Consider the following 13,970-nt stretch of genomic DNA (forward strand, 5'->3'; position numbering starts at 1 on the left):
CTCTTCCTCTTCTCTTGCAGATCCAGTGGTGGTTCAGCAGCTCCGAAGGACGTATAAATATTTCAAAGACTATAGGCAGGTGAGTTGCTGCACAAACCCTCCAGCTGGTCTTGAATAGCTTGTCAAAGGGCTGCTCTTAGGCTCTCCAGTCAGGTGGAAATTCCAGGGTAAATTTCATAGGCTTGAGCCAAACGTAACTCTTATGATTAGGAAACCGAGCCCCTCTGCAGATATTCGGGTAGGTCTATTGCAGTTCTTTATCATTTGTCTTCTGATAACACACAGATAGGCCCTGTTCAAACGTGTGGTGAAAGACGGTCCCAGCTCCAGAGAGCTCACAGTGACCTCACACTGCCTCCGATTTGTAAAACTGCCTCTCTTCTTGTCATGGATTTAACCTGGCCCTGGCATTTGAAGTTTGGCTTGAGAGGAAGGATGGCCCAGGGGATAGGGCACTAGCCTAGGTCTTCGGCATCTGGGTCAGTTCCCTGCTTCGCCACGGATTTCAGTGTGACCTTGGGCGTGTCATTCAGCACCCCTGTGCCTCAGTTTCCCACCTGTTAAAAAAGGGGGAGGGGCCTGATACTTCCCTACCACAGGGGAAGCCTGAAGTAGTTTGAATCCAGCAGGTAACAATCACAGTGAAGACAGTGCAGCAGACTAGGCTGGCGAGCAGAGTTTGTACCCCCGGTCCGTGCCTGGCTTGTACCACCTATGCTGTCCTGTCTTCCTGGCTGCTCTTACCCCCGCTAGCTGGTTCAAGCTAGCTCCGGCGGGCTAACCAGGCACAGCTGTCGCTGTGTAGACATCCCCTAAGGAAGACCTTAAGCCATTAATGAAATACATTTAGGCTGATGGTTCTTGTATTGAAAATTTGGAAGGGTCCACTGTGATCCTAGCCTGCCCTCCTGCATAGTGCAGGCCAGAGATCTGCCCTCAAATTATTCCTTTTGAGCGAGAGCTTTTTTTTTCTTTTTTAAATCCTATCTTGATTTTAAAATTCCCAGTGATGGAGAATTCGCTGCGACCCTTGGTAAGTTGATCCAGTGGTTCATTACCCTCCCAGTTAAAAACATGCGCCTTATTTCCAGTCTAAATGGGTCTAGCTTCAAAAAAAGGTTTTCTCCTTCGTCTTGCCGAGATCAGCATCCAGGCTTTTGTGTTCTTCCCCCTACAACGGTTGATGCTGCCCCAAATGTGGAGGTGTCGAGCTCTCTGTGTTGTGAATCTCATCGGCTATTCCAGGGTAGAAACTCTCCAACCTGAACCGTGGCCTGCTCCTTACACCTGGGCAGCTAAAAATCTCTTCACATCAGCAACTTTGCTTTAATTAGGAACTCACGTTCTTGTTAACGCTGCCAGCTTCTTGAGCCGTCTTCGCAGGGAAGGCGGAGATGCCGCTGCCAGGCACGAATGGATAGCGAAGGACCATTTTAGACCTCATTTTAGAGTGCTCCTGCCGATAAAGCACTGTTCACACCAGTGTTTTTCGTCGGCAAAACTTTTGTCGTTCGGGGAGAGTGTTTTTTTCACACCCCTGAACCACAGACGTTTTGTCGCTCAGTTTCCAGTGTAGACAAAGCCTTGGTTTCAGGGGGACACAGATAGGGAAGACTGTACCAGATTGGGAGGGGACCTGTGTTCTCTGAAATCTCCCTCGTTAGTTTTTGAGGCAAGCTGTAACGAGGTGTTAATGGTGTTCTCCTGTTTCCTCTGATTAAACAGACGCCTTGTACAACAACTGGGAGTCGCAGGCATTTTTTCCAAAGCCGATAGGTTACGAGGTCAGCGTGGGGAGGGGGTCGAGGAGAGCAGGGAAGAAAGAGAGCAGCAGATGTTCAGATCTGGATTGAAACTGCCCCTTCCTCTGCCACCTGTCAGTAACACCCAGGTATTCAGGGGCATGAGAATAGCATCTCGGGAACTAAAGCTTTCCAGGAAGGAGGGAAGTGCCAGTGGAAGGGGCTGGGTGTAGAGATGAAATAAACGATATCCGTGATGCAGGAATTGTGTATCTCGCCCATGCATGTTAATACAGTGTGCCGGATAGCCATGCTTTTCTGCCTTGCCGCTCCAAGCTCCTCCTTATCTGCCTTCCTCATGCACCTGTAACTCCTTTACTGTCTTCCTGGGTCTCCTTCCTGCAGATGATTATAGAGCCCACCAGCCCAAAGCTGCTTCCAGACCCCCTGAAAGAACCATACTACCAGCCTCCCTACACTCTGGTCATCGAGCTTACAGATGTTTTGCTCCATCCCGAGTGGTCGGTAAGTCAGTCTCTCTGCCCTTTGCCATCCCCCTTTCTGGAGAGTGTGTTTCGGGGGCGGGGGGGGAGAGGGCTCCTTCCCTCAAATTCTTTGTGTGTTATTTCAAGTGCTTTCGCGACAGACACATGGGGGGGAGGCAGTGGGTTACTGCGTTAGCTGAGATCCTGCTAGATCGTAAATGAAATCTAGATGAGTGGTCCCAGCATGGCGTCTGTTTCTTCCCTATAAAGGGCCACTCTATAGGTTCACACAATGGTCAGACCACAAGTAGCTTCCTAGGAAAAGCCTTTGGTACTGCTAGTCAGGAATGGGGGTACAATTCTGTGCACAGAGAGCCCAGATGGGCAGCAGGTTAGGACTGGTGGGTGTGTGCGGGTGTAGCCTGGAATTGGAGTTGCACGTCAGGATCAGTGGGCTCTGGCAAAGCTCTGTTCCGTATGGATAGTTCACTGACTTCAGCTGAACCGACCCTTGCTTTTATTTCGGGAGTGCTAGCTGGACTCCAGGCCATTCCCGCAGATCTAGCAGCTGTAGCAAACAGAAGCTGTGCGTTGCCCACTGGGAGTGGGGAAGAGATGGACCCCTGTCTGCATGAGCCTAAAAGCTGTCAGTAACTAAACCTCTTCTCAGCAGGCTGCTTCTGAGAGGAGGGGACATCTGGTTGCGGGGGAGCCAGCTGCATGCTGGACACATGCAGGCCTTCTGCTGTGTAAATGGGTGTGCTGCTTCAGCAGATGCGCTGGGCCAGAGAGGAGGGTGGTGCCAGCAGAGACGAGGAGGGAATCGCATTTGCTCCATCTTTCAAACTTTGGGTTCCTCTCCAGGACATTACAGCATCTTGAGGCAGGATCGAATGACTGCAGACAGCGATCATAAGCACGTAGGCCTGCTGTCGGACCCAGTGGGTCCAGCCCTAGGTTCTAGCCTAATGCTGGAACAGAGCACCGACAAATGGAGAACTCGCCTTGTGGATCAAGCTGTTGAATCCAACGTGCCCCCCGCCCCCATCTTCATCCCAATCCAGTTTCCCCTCGGCAGTCATTAGATCACAGTGCGTATCTCAGGGTTAGAACATGGCTTCGATCCACCTCTTGGGAGCTGCTGCTTAGTTTGGTTGTGGAAGTCCTGAACTACATTGGTTCCCAAACTTTTCCAGACTCCAACTCCATTTGAGCTCCCCTCCTGGTAATGCGGCCCCCTAGCTGCGGGGAGAAGGGGGCCCTCACTGCCCTCACCCTGGATAGCAGCATCTCCCATGTCTTGCAGGGTTGAGCCCAGCACCCTCCCCCGGGTATTGCGGCCTGGTGCACATATTAGTGCCACTTGGGTTTAGCCCATCCATCGTCCCTCTGAAGGTGGAGACAGAGGGGTGAACAGGTCAGATTTGATTAGCATTGTGACCTAGCACGTGTGGTCGCAACCCCACTCTGGTTTGGCCCATGGACGGCCCAAATGTCTCCCAAAGGTAACGGGCATTGCATCATGAACCACTTAACTAGTGTGAATTGGATGCATTTAACTTGATCACAAAACAGCGATTTGCAAGTAAGCAAGGGAAGGGAGGCCGTAGCTGTGGAGAGAAGCAGGAGCGTTCCAGGCTAGGCTGGGAAGTCTGGAGTTGTCTGTGGATTTGAAGGACAGCTGATCGCTCTATTTCAGCGGGCTGGCCAGTCCTCGCTCTTGCATAGAGGGGAGCTTGTGGACAGAGCAGTGCTGCTAACTCCCAATAACCCTGACACCACTCGCGTGTTTGAATTGCTAACTCGCCAGCCACGGCGCAGGGCGTCTTTGGGATCTGAGCATTGGTTTAACACACCGTCTGTCGGGTTGTGGTCCACAGAGCAGGCCTGCCCAGTGCTTGGACCAACAGAGACACCCAAACAGGTGGGGAATGAAGGGTTTGGGAGAGTTGCATCCTTCCACTGGCTCCCCTTTCTCCATTGCCTCAAACAAGCTGCTTATGTTCATTCTCAAGGCCCTTCACGGCCTCTCCCCTACCTGTCTTCTGTAGTTCGCTATTGAGAAGTTGACTCCTGCCTCCGATCAGCCCCCGGCACCAGCCGCCCACTTGTGAAAGTCTCAAACATGCACCTTTGTGCTCCTGTCCATGCTGCTTGCGAGGAGTTCTCTGTACACATCCGCCCGATTAACTTCCCGCAGGTCCCTCCTTCACACTCCTTTCCCATGAGGCCTACAGAAAAATGGACTGTGGTTGGGTCGCTGCGGTGATGAGACCACTGGCTGCTATGCGAGCGGTGTCGTCGTGGTGTTTCCTTGTACTGCCCCATTGGTCTGCGTGTCTGTCTCGGATTGTCAGCCCGTCGGGACAGGGATCGTCTTTTTGTTGTGTGTGTTTGTCCAGTGCCTGGCACAATGGGGTCCTGCTTCTAGGCCCTACAATAAGATGGGATACGGCAGGCCCTGTGATGATGCGTGAGTCGGGGGGGGAAGGGGACATCCCATGAAGAACCGCTGGCCTCTTTCCCAGGCTACCGTGTGCCTTATTCCCCCTGTGCTCTCTCCATGCTGCGTGGCAGCCCCAGAGCGCTCGGCTGCTCTCCCTGCTGGACAAGGTGATGCCTCCGATATCAGCCTCTCCGTTGAAAATCAGCTCCTGTCCTTCCCTAGCGAGTTGTCATCTCATGGCTTTTCTTTCTGTCCCAACCTTTGTCCTCAGCTAGTAACCGGCTGGCGCTTTAAGAAGAGACCTGGCATTGACAGTCTGTTTCAGCAGCTGGCGCCGCACTATGAAATAGTCATCTTCACGTCAGAGACGGGCATGGTGAGTGCCAGGGGGCATGAGTGGTGTTGTCTTCTCAGACAGGTGCAGCTGGCATGCCCTGGCTAAAAGAGGGGGTGGGAGAGACTCTGGCAAACCTGGCTGTGAGGCGTACAGATGGGGACGTGCTGGGCTCCTTGTGTTCGCGACTCTAGCCGTTGGGCTGGCACCCTGGTTTGTGGCCCTTAAACCTGGGGCTTGGGGGGAGGGTTGGTTTAGCCCAGTGTAGGGGAGTTGATTGTTTATAGCCAGACTCCCAGGAGCAAGTGTCCCCCTTGCTGTGCTAGGCAAAGTCTCTGCATACTCTTGACCTGCCTTCAGTAGATAGCTGGGGCGCGAATGGCGGAGTTTGGACCATGCCACTGCTCATTTGAATCTATGTGGACCCCATCTTCTCCATTCACCCTGTTGAATTGGGGCTATTGCCGTGCTAATTTGGTGAGACTTTCCGCGAGAAGGGGGGATGTTTGCATCCATCAGGCAAAAAACCCTGCCCTTGTTGGAACCTGTTGAGGGAACAGCATGCATCTGGCCAGCTGTGCTGCCCTCAAAGCGTGTCAAGGGACTGGCTGGCCTGTGCTATGATCCGGCATAGCTTCCCCTTTGGTGCACTGAGGGGTGGATTCCTGCAGGCTGCCCCAGCAAAACACACCAGCTTCACGAGACGTGTCTGAACCCAAGTCCACAACGGGGCGTTCCCGAACTCGGGTGTGCACAGCCACGGGCTGCCTCTCTGTCTCCAGAATGGTTAAACGCCCCATCCAATGTTGCCTATGATATTTGTGTGAGTTGTGGGCTGGGGAGATGCCAGCTTTTGTGGACTCTGCTGGAGACCTTGGTAATTACTAACCTTTAACTAACCGTGCCTTGTTCCTCTCCGCGTTCCTGACCAGTGCCTTTTCTAGCCTCCTCCCTAGTGCACGTGTTTCTTGTGTTACTACTGCCAAACTTGGCCGGCTGTGACATCAAGCTGCATGGTGGATTTGGGGGTGTATCAGGGTGACTGAAAAGTGCATCCATCTATCTGATTTTCTGCCAGAAAATGCCCTTTTCCCAAAATGGAAATTTTCCATGGGTAAAGTTCTGTTTTACCGAAAAAAAATTGATTGTTTTCTGTTGGGAAAATCAAAATCATGGCTCCCCAACTGCTCATGTTGTGTGAGTTTCACGTTCTGCCTCCAAAAGCTGAATTTTTTTTTGTTTTGGTTCTCTAAAATGCACTTTTTCTGAAATCTCTTCCCAGGAAAAATAGCACCTTTTTGACCCCGCTTGGGATGAGGCTTTTCCCAAAACTATTACATTTTTCACTGGAAGATATTTCCATTGTCCAGCCAGCCATATGCATTAAGTTGTCTCGGACTTCTGAATCCTGTGCCTGGTTTTCTTTAGCTTCACATATCTACATGCTACTACTCAGAAGTTCTGTTGTTGACCCCTAATATTTTTCAAGATGTGTCTATGAGTGAAGAGCTGTGGATTCATTTAAGCCTTGAGGGTTGTCTGGTACAGGCCTTGAATCACCCCTCTTCTTTCTCCTCCAGACGGCATTCCCCCTCATTGACAGCGTGGATCCTCATGGATTCATCTCCTATCGGCTTTTCCGAGATGCCACCCGTTACATGGATGGACACCACGTTAAGGTATCTTTACTGGGGGTTCTGGCTTGAATAGTTTCGCCGCTTCCTAGTGCTGGAGACCCAAAATAATCTCAGAACACACCTATGCTGCAGTGAGCAGGAAACTGACCGGGTCTGAACGCTTCATGCGATTTGTGGTTAACGTGCTGCTTTCAGACCATTGCCTACGTATCCTGATGTAACCTCGCCCTCTAGCTCTGCCGATGCCCCCTCAGTCCAGTCCTGCCGCCTCCCCTGCTGTTCCAGTCTTGGACTAGTCACACGGCTCTGCCAGTTAACTTCAGTCTTTCCCCATCAGAGGCTCACGGTGCCGAGCTTTTCCAGCTTATGTAGTGGGTTTTGTGTTGTGAGCCTCAGCAGCTAAAAAGCATGTAAGCTTCTGCACCAGCCGATTCATCCCCATAGAAGCATACACCAAAAAACCTTTTTACAGCTTTCTCAAGTAAAGGCTGTAAACTGCTGAGCTGAGACAGAGAGGTCCTCATCCAAGGGTATGATGGAGGCAGAAGTAGCAGAGAAATCTTCCATTGCCCCTGGCACTTGCTGGGGGAAGTGGTTGAAAGGGAAATGGAGTCTCCTTCATTGAGTAACCCCAGCCTTGTGCAGCTGTAACCCCGTCTAGCTCTGAGTCATGTCTGCTGACTTCACCGATGCAAATTCTAGTGTGTGTCTGTCAGAGGATGTGACCATTCTGGCCCTAATCTTGCTTTGAAAGGTGACCGATGGCTGGGGGAGCATGCTGGCTTTGTGCCGTTCGATACATAAGGAAGGCCTCTAGGGACTTCATTTTCTAGTTTTGTTTGTTCACTGGGGCTTCTTGATGTGAGGACTCTTAGGGTACGTCTACACTTGGCCACAGGGCAGACTGTGAGGATGTGAATTGCAGAACAAACCGAAGTACTGTGCTGATATTTCTGGTGGGAACTAAAAGGTACCTCGTTTGCACTAACACAGTCCTCTCCATTAATGCGAAGTAGGTACCTTTTAGTTCATACTGGGGGTAACTAGAGTGCAATACCTCAGCGCGCTCTGCAGTTCACACTCCCCGTAGTCTGAAGTGTAGGCAAGACCATAACCTCAGGAAAATTAATCAAATGAACGAATCCACTTCAAATTCACACCTTTCGTTAAACTGCATTACATCCCCGTGTGAGCAGTCTCACTCCGAATTAGTGGCCTTCAATTGGTTGACGTTAATTTAATGTGGAAGTGAATTAAGATAAAATGAATTCAAGTCCCTTTACGTCTGAATTTAAAGCATCCATGAGGGTAGAGCCCTGCGCAGATACAAAAATGTGGATCTGCAACTGATCTGCGAAGATGGTTGGTAATACAACTGCATCCGCGGATGCACATATCTATGGATAAAAAGTGGATATCTGTGGATTTCCAGGGCTGTACAAATGGGTGTGATGCAATTTAGCTAATCCACCTAAAAGTTAATTGGGATTAATTTTCCTGGCTGTTTTCACGTAGACAAACTCTGGTTTTGTCTGCTCTCCAAGACCCTATGGAGAACTGGCAAACTGATGACATTGCAGATGCCGAAGAAATGACGCCAGATTCAGAGGCGAAAGCGACTTTTGTTTCAGATGTTTAAAACTTGTTGTTTGAGACAATGGCCAGTAAACTCAAACGCTCGAGAGAACTGTCTTTCCATCTGACAAGGCTCCTCATCGGCCCTTCTCCATCATCCAGCACAATCAAGGGACGATCAGGCTTAATATTTCCGGCTTTAAAAATTAGCAGAATTGCAAGGGGGGCGGCCAGGTAAAGGAGAAAAACGGGGGAAAAGGCAATTTGTTCCCTTGTGCAGGTCACCTTTAAAACCAAGGCAGCTGCTCTGAGCTTTGCTGCTTCAGTACGATGTAGATCCCTGCCTGATTGTGCTAGATTATTACCAAACCCCCGAGCTTTCCCTTGACTGACTTGATGCATTGGTTGTGTTTAACAAGGGGCCCCTCTCAGCTGTCAGCCGTCCAGAAACATGCTGTATGTTAATTTCAGTTTGTCTCAGCGGCTGGTGTGCGGCGGGGGGGAGGGGAGGCCCTCCTGCACTTTGCTCTGTCCTCCGGTGAGTGACGGTACGTACGGCGTCTGCCTGCTGCCTCGTTGCCACAGTGGCAGAATGTGAACATGGAGACGATCCGTGACAGCCTTGTCTACCCTGACCTTGTATTCCTGTGTGTCTGCCACTCGGGCTCTCTGAATCCAGCAGAAGACTTGAGTCTCTGTGACTTCTAGACACGCATGCACAGCTGCCTGGCTGGACGTTAAAACTCTCCCAGGCAGCTGACGCCCCTTTTGGGATGTAGGCAGCTCGAAATTCAGCGCTGCCCTGTGCTTTCTCCCGCTCTGAGCGCAGTCGTGTTAGCCTTGGGTCCCCATGTGATGCCCGACGGCCGTGAAATAGTCCCATATCACCTCTGCATCTAGGCAGTGCTGTGCCCGTGAAAAGCTGCCCTCTTTCCCCAGCCCTTGCCTCGTGCTCTGCAATTCGAACACCGCTGTCCGCGCTCCACAATAGAGCAGGGATGTTTTGCTTTGCTATGGACCTTCTGTCTCTCTTTCCCCCACACACGCCCTCCCTCCCGCTCACCTCCCATCTGCTGTCCCGGGGTGGGCAGGGCGTCCTTTTCTCTCAGGGCAGCTCTCTCTGTGTTTTGATTGTTTGTGGATTTTGGAGGGGGCGGGGCGGCTTTGCAAGGAGCAGCCCTGCTGTTCCATCCAAGATGTCGCAGCTTTAGAAAGAGCTTGCTGGTACCGTAACCGGGATTCGTTCCCCAGCGGGACGTTTGTTTTGTTTACGACTGGAATATCGCGGAGGAGGGGACAGGGCGACAAGTGTGTAAATCAGAGCTGGAGGCGGCGGCGCGGTACTGCCCTGTTTACTGCTGGCACTACCGAAAAATAATAATAAAAAAAAATTCTGGGTTAACTCAGCTTTTAAATCCATTGCCCTGTCGTCACTTCTGTGCTATTACCAGCCCCACTACCAGTCCTAGCAGGGAATGTAGACCCCTGCAGCAATCACAAGACGACTCCCCTCCCCCGCCTTCCAGGGTGTTTCTCTCTTCCATTCCCTGTCTGAGCAGCGCTAGCAAGGTCATGCAGTGATCCAGACACTGCATGGGGGAGGCAGTGCAGCCTAGTGGATAGTGCACTGGATTGGGACGTGAGGCCTGGGCTCAGTCCCTGGTTCTGCCACCGGCCCCCTGGGTAAGTTACTTCCCCTCTCTGCCTCTGTTTCCCCATCTGTAAAATGGTGGCTAATGATCCCGGCTTCCTTGGTGAAGTGCTTTAAGCTCTAAGGATGGAAAGTGCTAGATGGGAACTAGTGGTTGCTGTTGGATTCCTGGCCTTCTGCACCGCCCAGTGCCACAGGTTGCTCTTTTGTTCCGGCTTCACCAGCCTTTACACGACCCCTCAGTCATTCTCGCTATGGGATGGAGAGGAAGGGTCTGACTAGCATCTCTCTCTCTCTCTCTCCCCTCCCCTGTCATCGTGGCTCTAAGCCACCCCGCAGAGCCGACTGGCATCCTTACACACACACACACACACACACACCCCCAGCCCTGGATTTTTAGGGCTCGCCACGTCGATCTGAAACAGCGAACCACGACGCTGACCCAAAGCCGTCACAACTGCGCTTTGCCCGTAGTGCTAGGGATCTGTGTGCTATGGGGCGGGACCCCTCGGGCGGAGCAGGTGGCTGGAGTGAGTCGTCGGTGGCTTTCTTGAACAGTTTTGCCTGGTGTGAGCCCCGGAAGCTGTGCTGAGCCAGCGGCAAGCTGCCCTCCTTGTGTAGCCCCTAACATGGGGGACAGCCTGTCTAGGCAGAGGAACAGCCTCCTTAGAGAGAGGAGGGTGACCAGAAATGCCCTTGGGTCAACATGCAGACTCTACCGTCCCTGAGGAGAAAAGTCCTAGGATTTCCCCCTCCCCCAGCCTCACATGCCCTGGGCCTGAGGCTGATCTATCCCCGCGGTAGCTGGACCCCCCAGGGCGTCCGGAGCTGTGTCTGATTGACTTGTCTGAAGGCCCTCGGGGGCGGGCCCCCCACTTCCAATGGGTGCCATGCCCATCCCCTCGGGCTGCATCTGTCGGCGTTTTCCCTGCCGCCTTCCAGCCACAGTGGAAACTCTAGGACTGAAAGTCTAGAGCAGTCGCTGATTTTCGAACTGCCCTGTCGGTCTGGACCCACTGAACGCTCCTGTTCAGGAGAAGGGCTGCAGTGGAGAGGCTGGGGCGAGGGGATGGAAGCGTGGGGGAGATCTGTCTCCTGGGCTGTCCCTGAAGTGCCCCGTGGTGCCGGCTGCATCGGGTGCTGGAGAGCGCAGGTTTCAGCTTCTGTCCCGTGTCTCCGCGTCTAGGATATTTCCTGCCTGAACAGAGACCCCGCCAAGGTGGTGGTGGTGGACTGCAAGAAGGAGGCATTCCGCCTGCAGCCCTTCAACGGCATGGCGCTGAAGAAATGGGACGGCGGCTCCGACGACAGGACGCTCTTCGACCTCGCCGCCTTCCTGAAGAGTAAGGGGGGGAAGGGGGTGTCCCTCTGCCAGGGGCTGCCGCTGGCGTGGGGGGGGCGCTTGGCGATGAAATCGGACCGGATCACCGCGCCGTAAGGCCATGGGACGGTTACACTCAGCGACTGCCTGACCCGTTCCTGTGGGCGAGGGAACACTGGGTTCATATCTGGAAGGTCCAGGAGTTAGCCCCCCTCCAGCTGCTCCCTAAGTTCCCGCAGAGAGCAGGTCTCTCGGGCCTCTCTCCTGGGAACGGGCAGCATTTCAGAGAGGGGCCTAGACAGAGGCACCAGAATGGGGGACCAGGGAGCTGCGGACCCTCCGCCTGCCCTGGGTGGGTGCCCTGGGGACATAGGCTGGGGGCTGCTCTTGGCACCTGGGTCCAGCTTCTGGCTTGGCTGGGGGGGTGGGGCCTCAGTGGAAGAGGTGGGGCAGGGGCGGGGCCACAGAGTCCATCGCCCCTGGGTCTAGACCCTCTGAGCCTAGCAGGACCGTAATGCTGCATATACGCACGCAGTGCAGAATCCCTGCCTCCCGGCCCGGCTTTGTCTGACGTGTTCACATGCCCATGCTCAGCTTCTCCTTCCCCACCTCTCGTTGCCCGACAGCTATTGCCTTGAGCGGGGTCGAGGATGTCAGGACGGTGCTGGAGAACTACTCGATGGAGGACGACCCGCTGGAAGCGTTTAAACGCAGGCAGTCTCAGCTGGAGCAGGTAAGGGCGCCGATCTCGCGGCTCCTGCCGCCCCGGCTTAGGCTGTGGCACCTGAAGGCAGGGGGCAGCATGGAGTCTGTCCTCAGAGCCTTGGAGGATGGGATGATGTTTGTACTACAGCAGCGTCTTCCGGTAACGAGATCGGGGCCCCTTTGTGCCGATGCTGCGCAGACAGAACAGAGCTTAGTCTAAATAGACGAGACACAGCAAGGGTCAGGAGGGGGTGTTGGGAGCAGGGTAGGTTCCTACTCGCTAGTCACGTGGAATAGAATAGTGTGTCTTGTTTTTAATCTGTTGAAATGTGGCAAGATCCCCCCGGCTTGCTTGTGGAAACCCTAGACAGATGTCTCGACGGTGATGAGGAACCAGTGATGCGAGGGGAGGGGGGTGCAGCTGGGAGCACTGGCCAAGTCCTTCCCTGGGAAGTGTAGGAAGGCTTCAGGGGCTGCTCTGCACGCAGGTATCCTATCGCCGTGGCTAGATTGGCTTGGAAACTTACCGGAATCAGCCCTCCCGAAATAAGTACCTTGCTACTGGGCTAACTGCATCCACGCTAAGCGTTGTCCCGCTTTAATGATAGCTGTGTCGGAACCAATGTAGTTGTTACAATCGTCATGAAAAAGCCCTAGCTTTTCGTCAGTAGATCTCGGAGAGCTTTACAAAGGAGATCAGTATTGTACACACGGGGAAACCGAGGCCCGGAGTAGAGAAGTGACTGGCCCAAGGCCAGCCAGCAGCAGAGCTGGGAAAAGAAACCGGCGTTCCCGCAAGCCCCTCAACTGTATTTCACCTGTCAGGCTCACCCTGATGCTGAGCATATCAGTGACAGGCTCACCTGTGTGTAACTAGCGTGTGCTCACTCACATCTCAGCCTGGCTGGATGTGTGCTGGCAAGAGCCATCACCTCCCGTTGGATTTTGGTGCAATGATTTATCGCTTGTGCGTCGTCAGTTGAAGGCTGGGGCGGAAGGATGGGCTGGGGGTGAAAGCACAGGGGTGGCAATCCGCTCTTGAGCCTGTTCCCACTGCTGCCACCAACTCCTTGTGGGAACTTGGACAATCACTTCACCTCCCTGGCTGAAATCACGCCTGAGTCACCGCCCGGGAGCTGTGGCATAGACAGGGCTCAGTGGCTAATAGTGGAAGGCTCAAGGAAGCCCTCAGCTCGGTAACGCAGGCCTTGTCTCCTTCCCTGTGCGTGCAGGAGGAACAGCAGCGGCTCGCCGACCTCTCCAAGAACAAGAAGCAGCAGCTTTTCCTGGGCTCCCTGGCAAGCCGGCTCTGGCCTCGGTCGAAGCAGCAGTGACACTCTCCTGTGCAGCCCCACCCGCTTGTGGACCGTCAGAGCAGCGTGGTCTGGGAGGTGGGGTTCCAGCCATGGCATCTCATCTACAAGGCCTGCAGAACTGCCTTCAGACTTAGCCCGTTCCAGACCCGCTCTGCGGGGCGGGGCGGCGAGCCGGCCGGCAGAGATTCCCACGCCGGCTCTGCGGTGGCCTAGTGGGGCCTGTGTGTCTGCAGAGAAATGGACTTATCTCAGTACAAATAAAGGGGGGTGGGGAGGGTCACTCCCTAATTAGCTTACAGAGGGGGGCGAGATCTAGATCGTGTTTCCTTCAGACGAGAGAGAGGACCGTGCTGCTCCTGTTGGCGTGAATGGAACCGGTGGGACGCACGCTTCAAATAAAGGGTCATCTTTCTACAGGCAGCTTACGGCGCGTCCCTGCTTTGCTCTTCTCCCTTAGGCGTGGAGGGGGGTAGGAGGTGGTGTCTAAAGCCCCGGCATCCCTGTGTGGGAGGGGCAGTTGAGCCATTCACTCACTACTAGAGGGCACCCGCCTTAGCCCCATCAGGGTTTGCCAAGGACTGGTGTAGCTGGGGCCACAAACCGTCTTTTGGAAGGGCGGCGGGAGGTAGATGGGGCACAGATTGTCCGGTCTCAGTGCAAGGGGAGCAGGCGCTCCCGATGATCTGCTCCCTGCCAGACCGCATGGGCAGGGGTGGCTGGCCCCACACGCACTGGGAAAGTGTAGAAACAAGAGGGGC

The 13,970-nt window shown here is 53.8% G+C and overlaps 1 protein-coding gene across 1 annotated transcript in view; it reads left to right on the forward strand.

The window, feature by feature from the left end:
* Positions 1-13,501, forward strand: part of TIMM50 (translocase of inner mitochondrial membrane 50) — a 48,268-nt gene extending 34,767 nt beyond the window's left edge. Inside the window, exons 5-11 of the mRNA XM_044988859.1 lie at positions 21-79; positions 2,148-2,267; positions 4,945-5,049; positions 6,588-6,686; positions 11,057-11,213; positions 11,818-11,924; positions 13,129-13,501. Coding sequence (XP_044844794.1) covers positions 21-79; positions 2,148-2,267; positions 4,945-5,049; positions 6,588-6,686; positions 11,057-11,213; positions 11,818-11,924; positions 13,129-13,230 — 749 coding nt within the window. The 3' untranslated portion in view covers positions 13,231-13,501. The remainder of the gene's footprint in view (positions 1-20; positions 80-2,147; positions 2,268-4,944; positions 5,050-6,587; positions 6,687-11,056; positions 11,214-11,817; positions 11,925-13,128) is intronic.
* The last annotated feature ends 469 nt before the right edge of the window (positions 13,502-13,970 follow it).

The sequence above is a fragment of the Mauremys mutica genome, chromosome 15 (genome assembly GCF_020497125.1).
Source record: "Mauremys mutica isolate MM-2020 ecotype Southern chromosome 15, ASM2049712v1, whole genome shotgun sequence".
Taxonomy (NCBI): Eukaryota; Metazoa; Chordata; order Testudines; family Geoemydidae; genus Mauremys; species Mauremys mutica.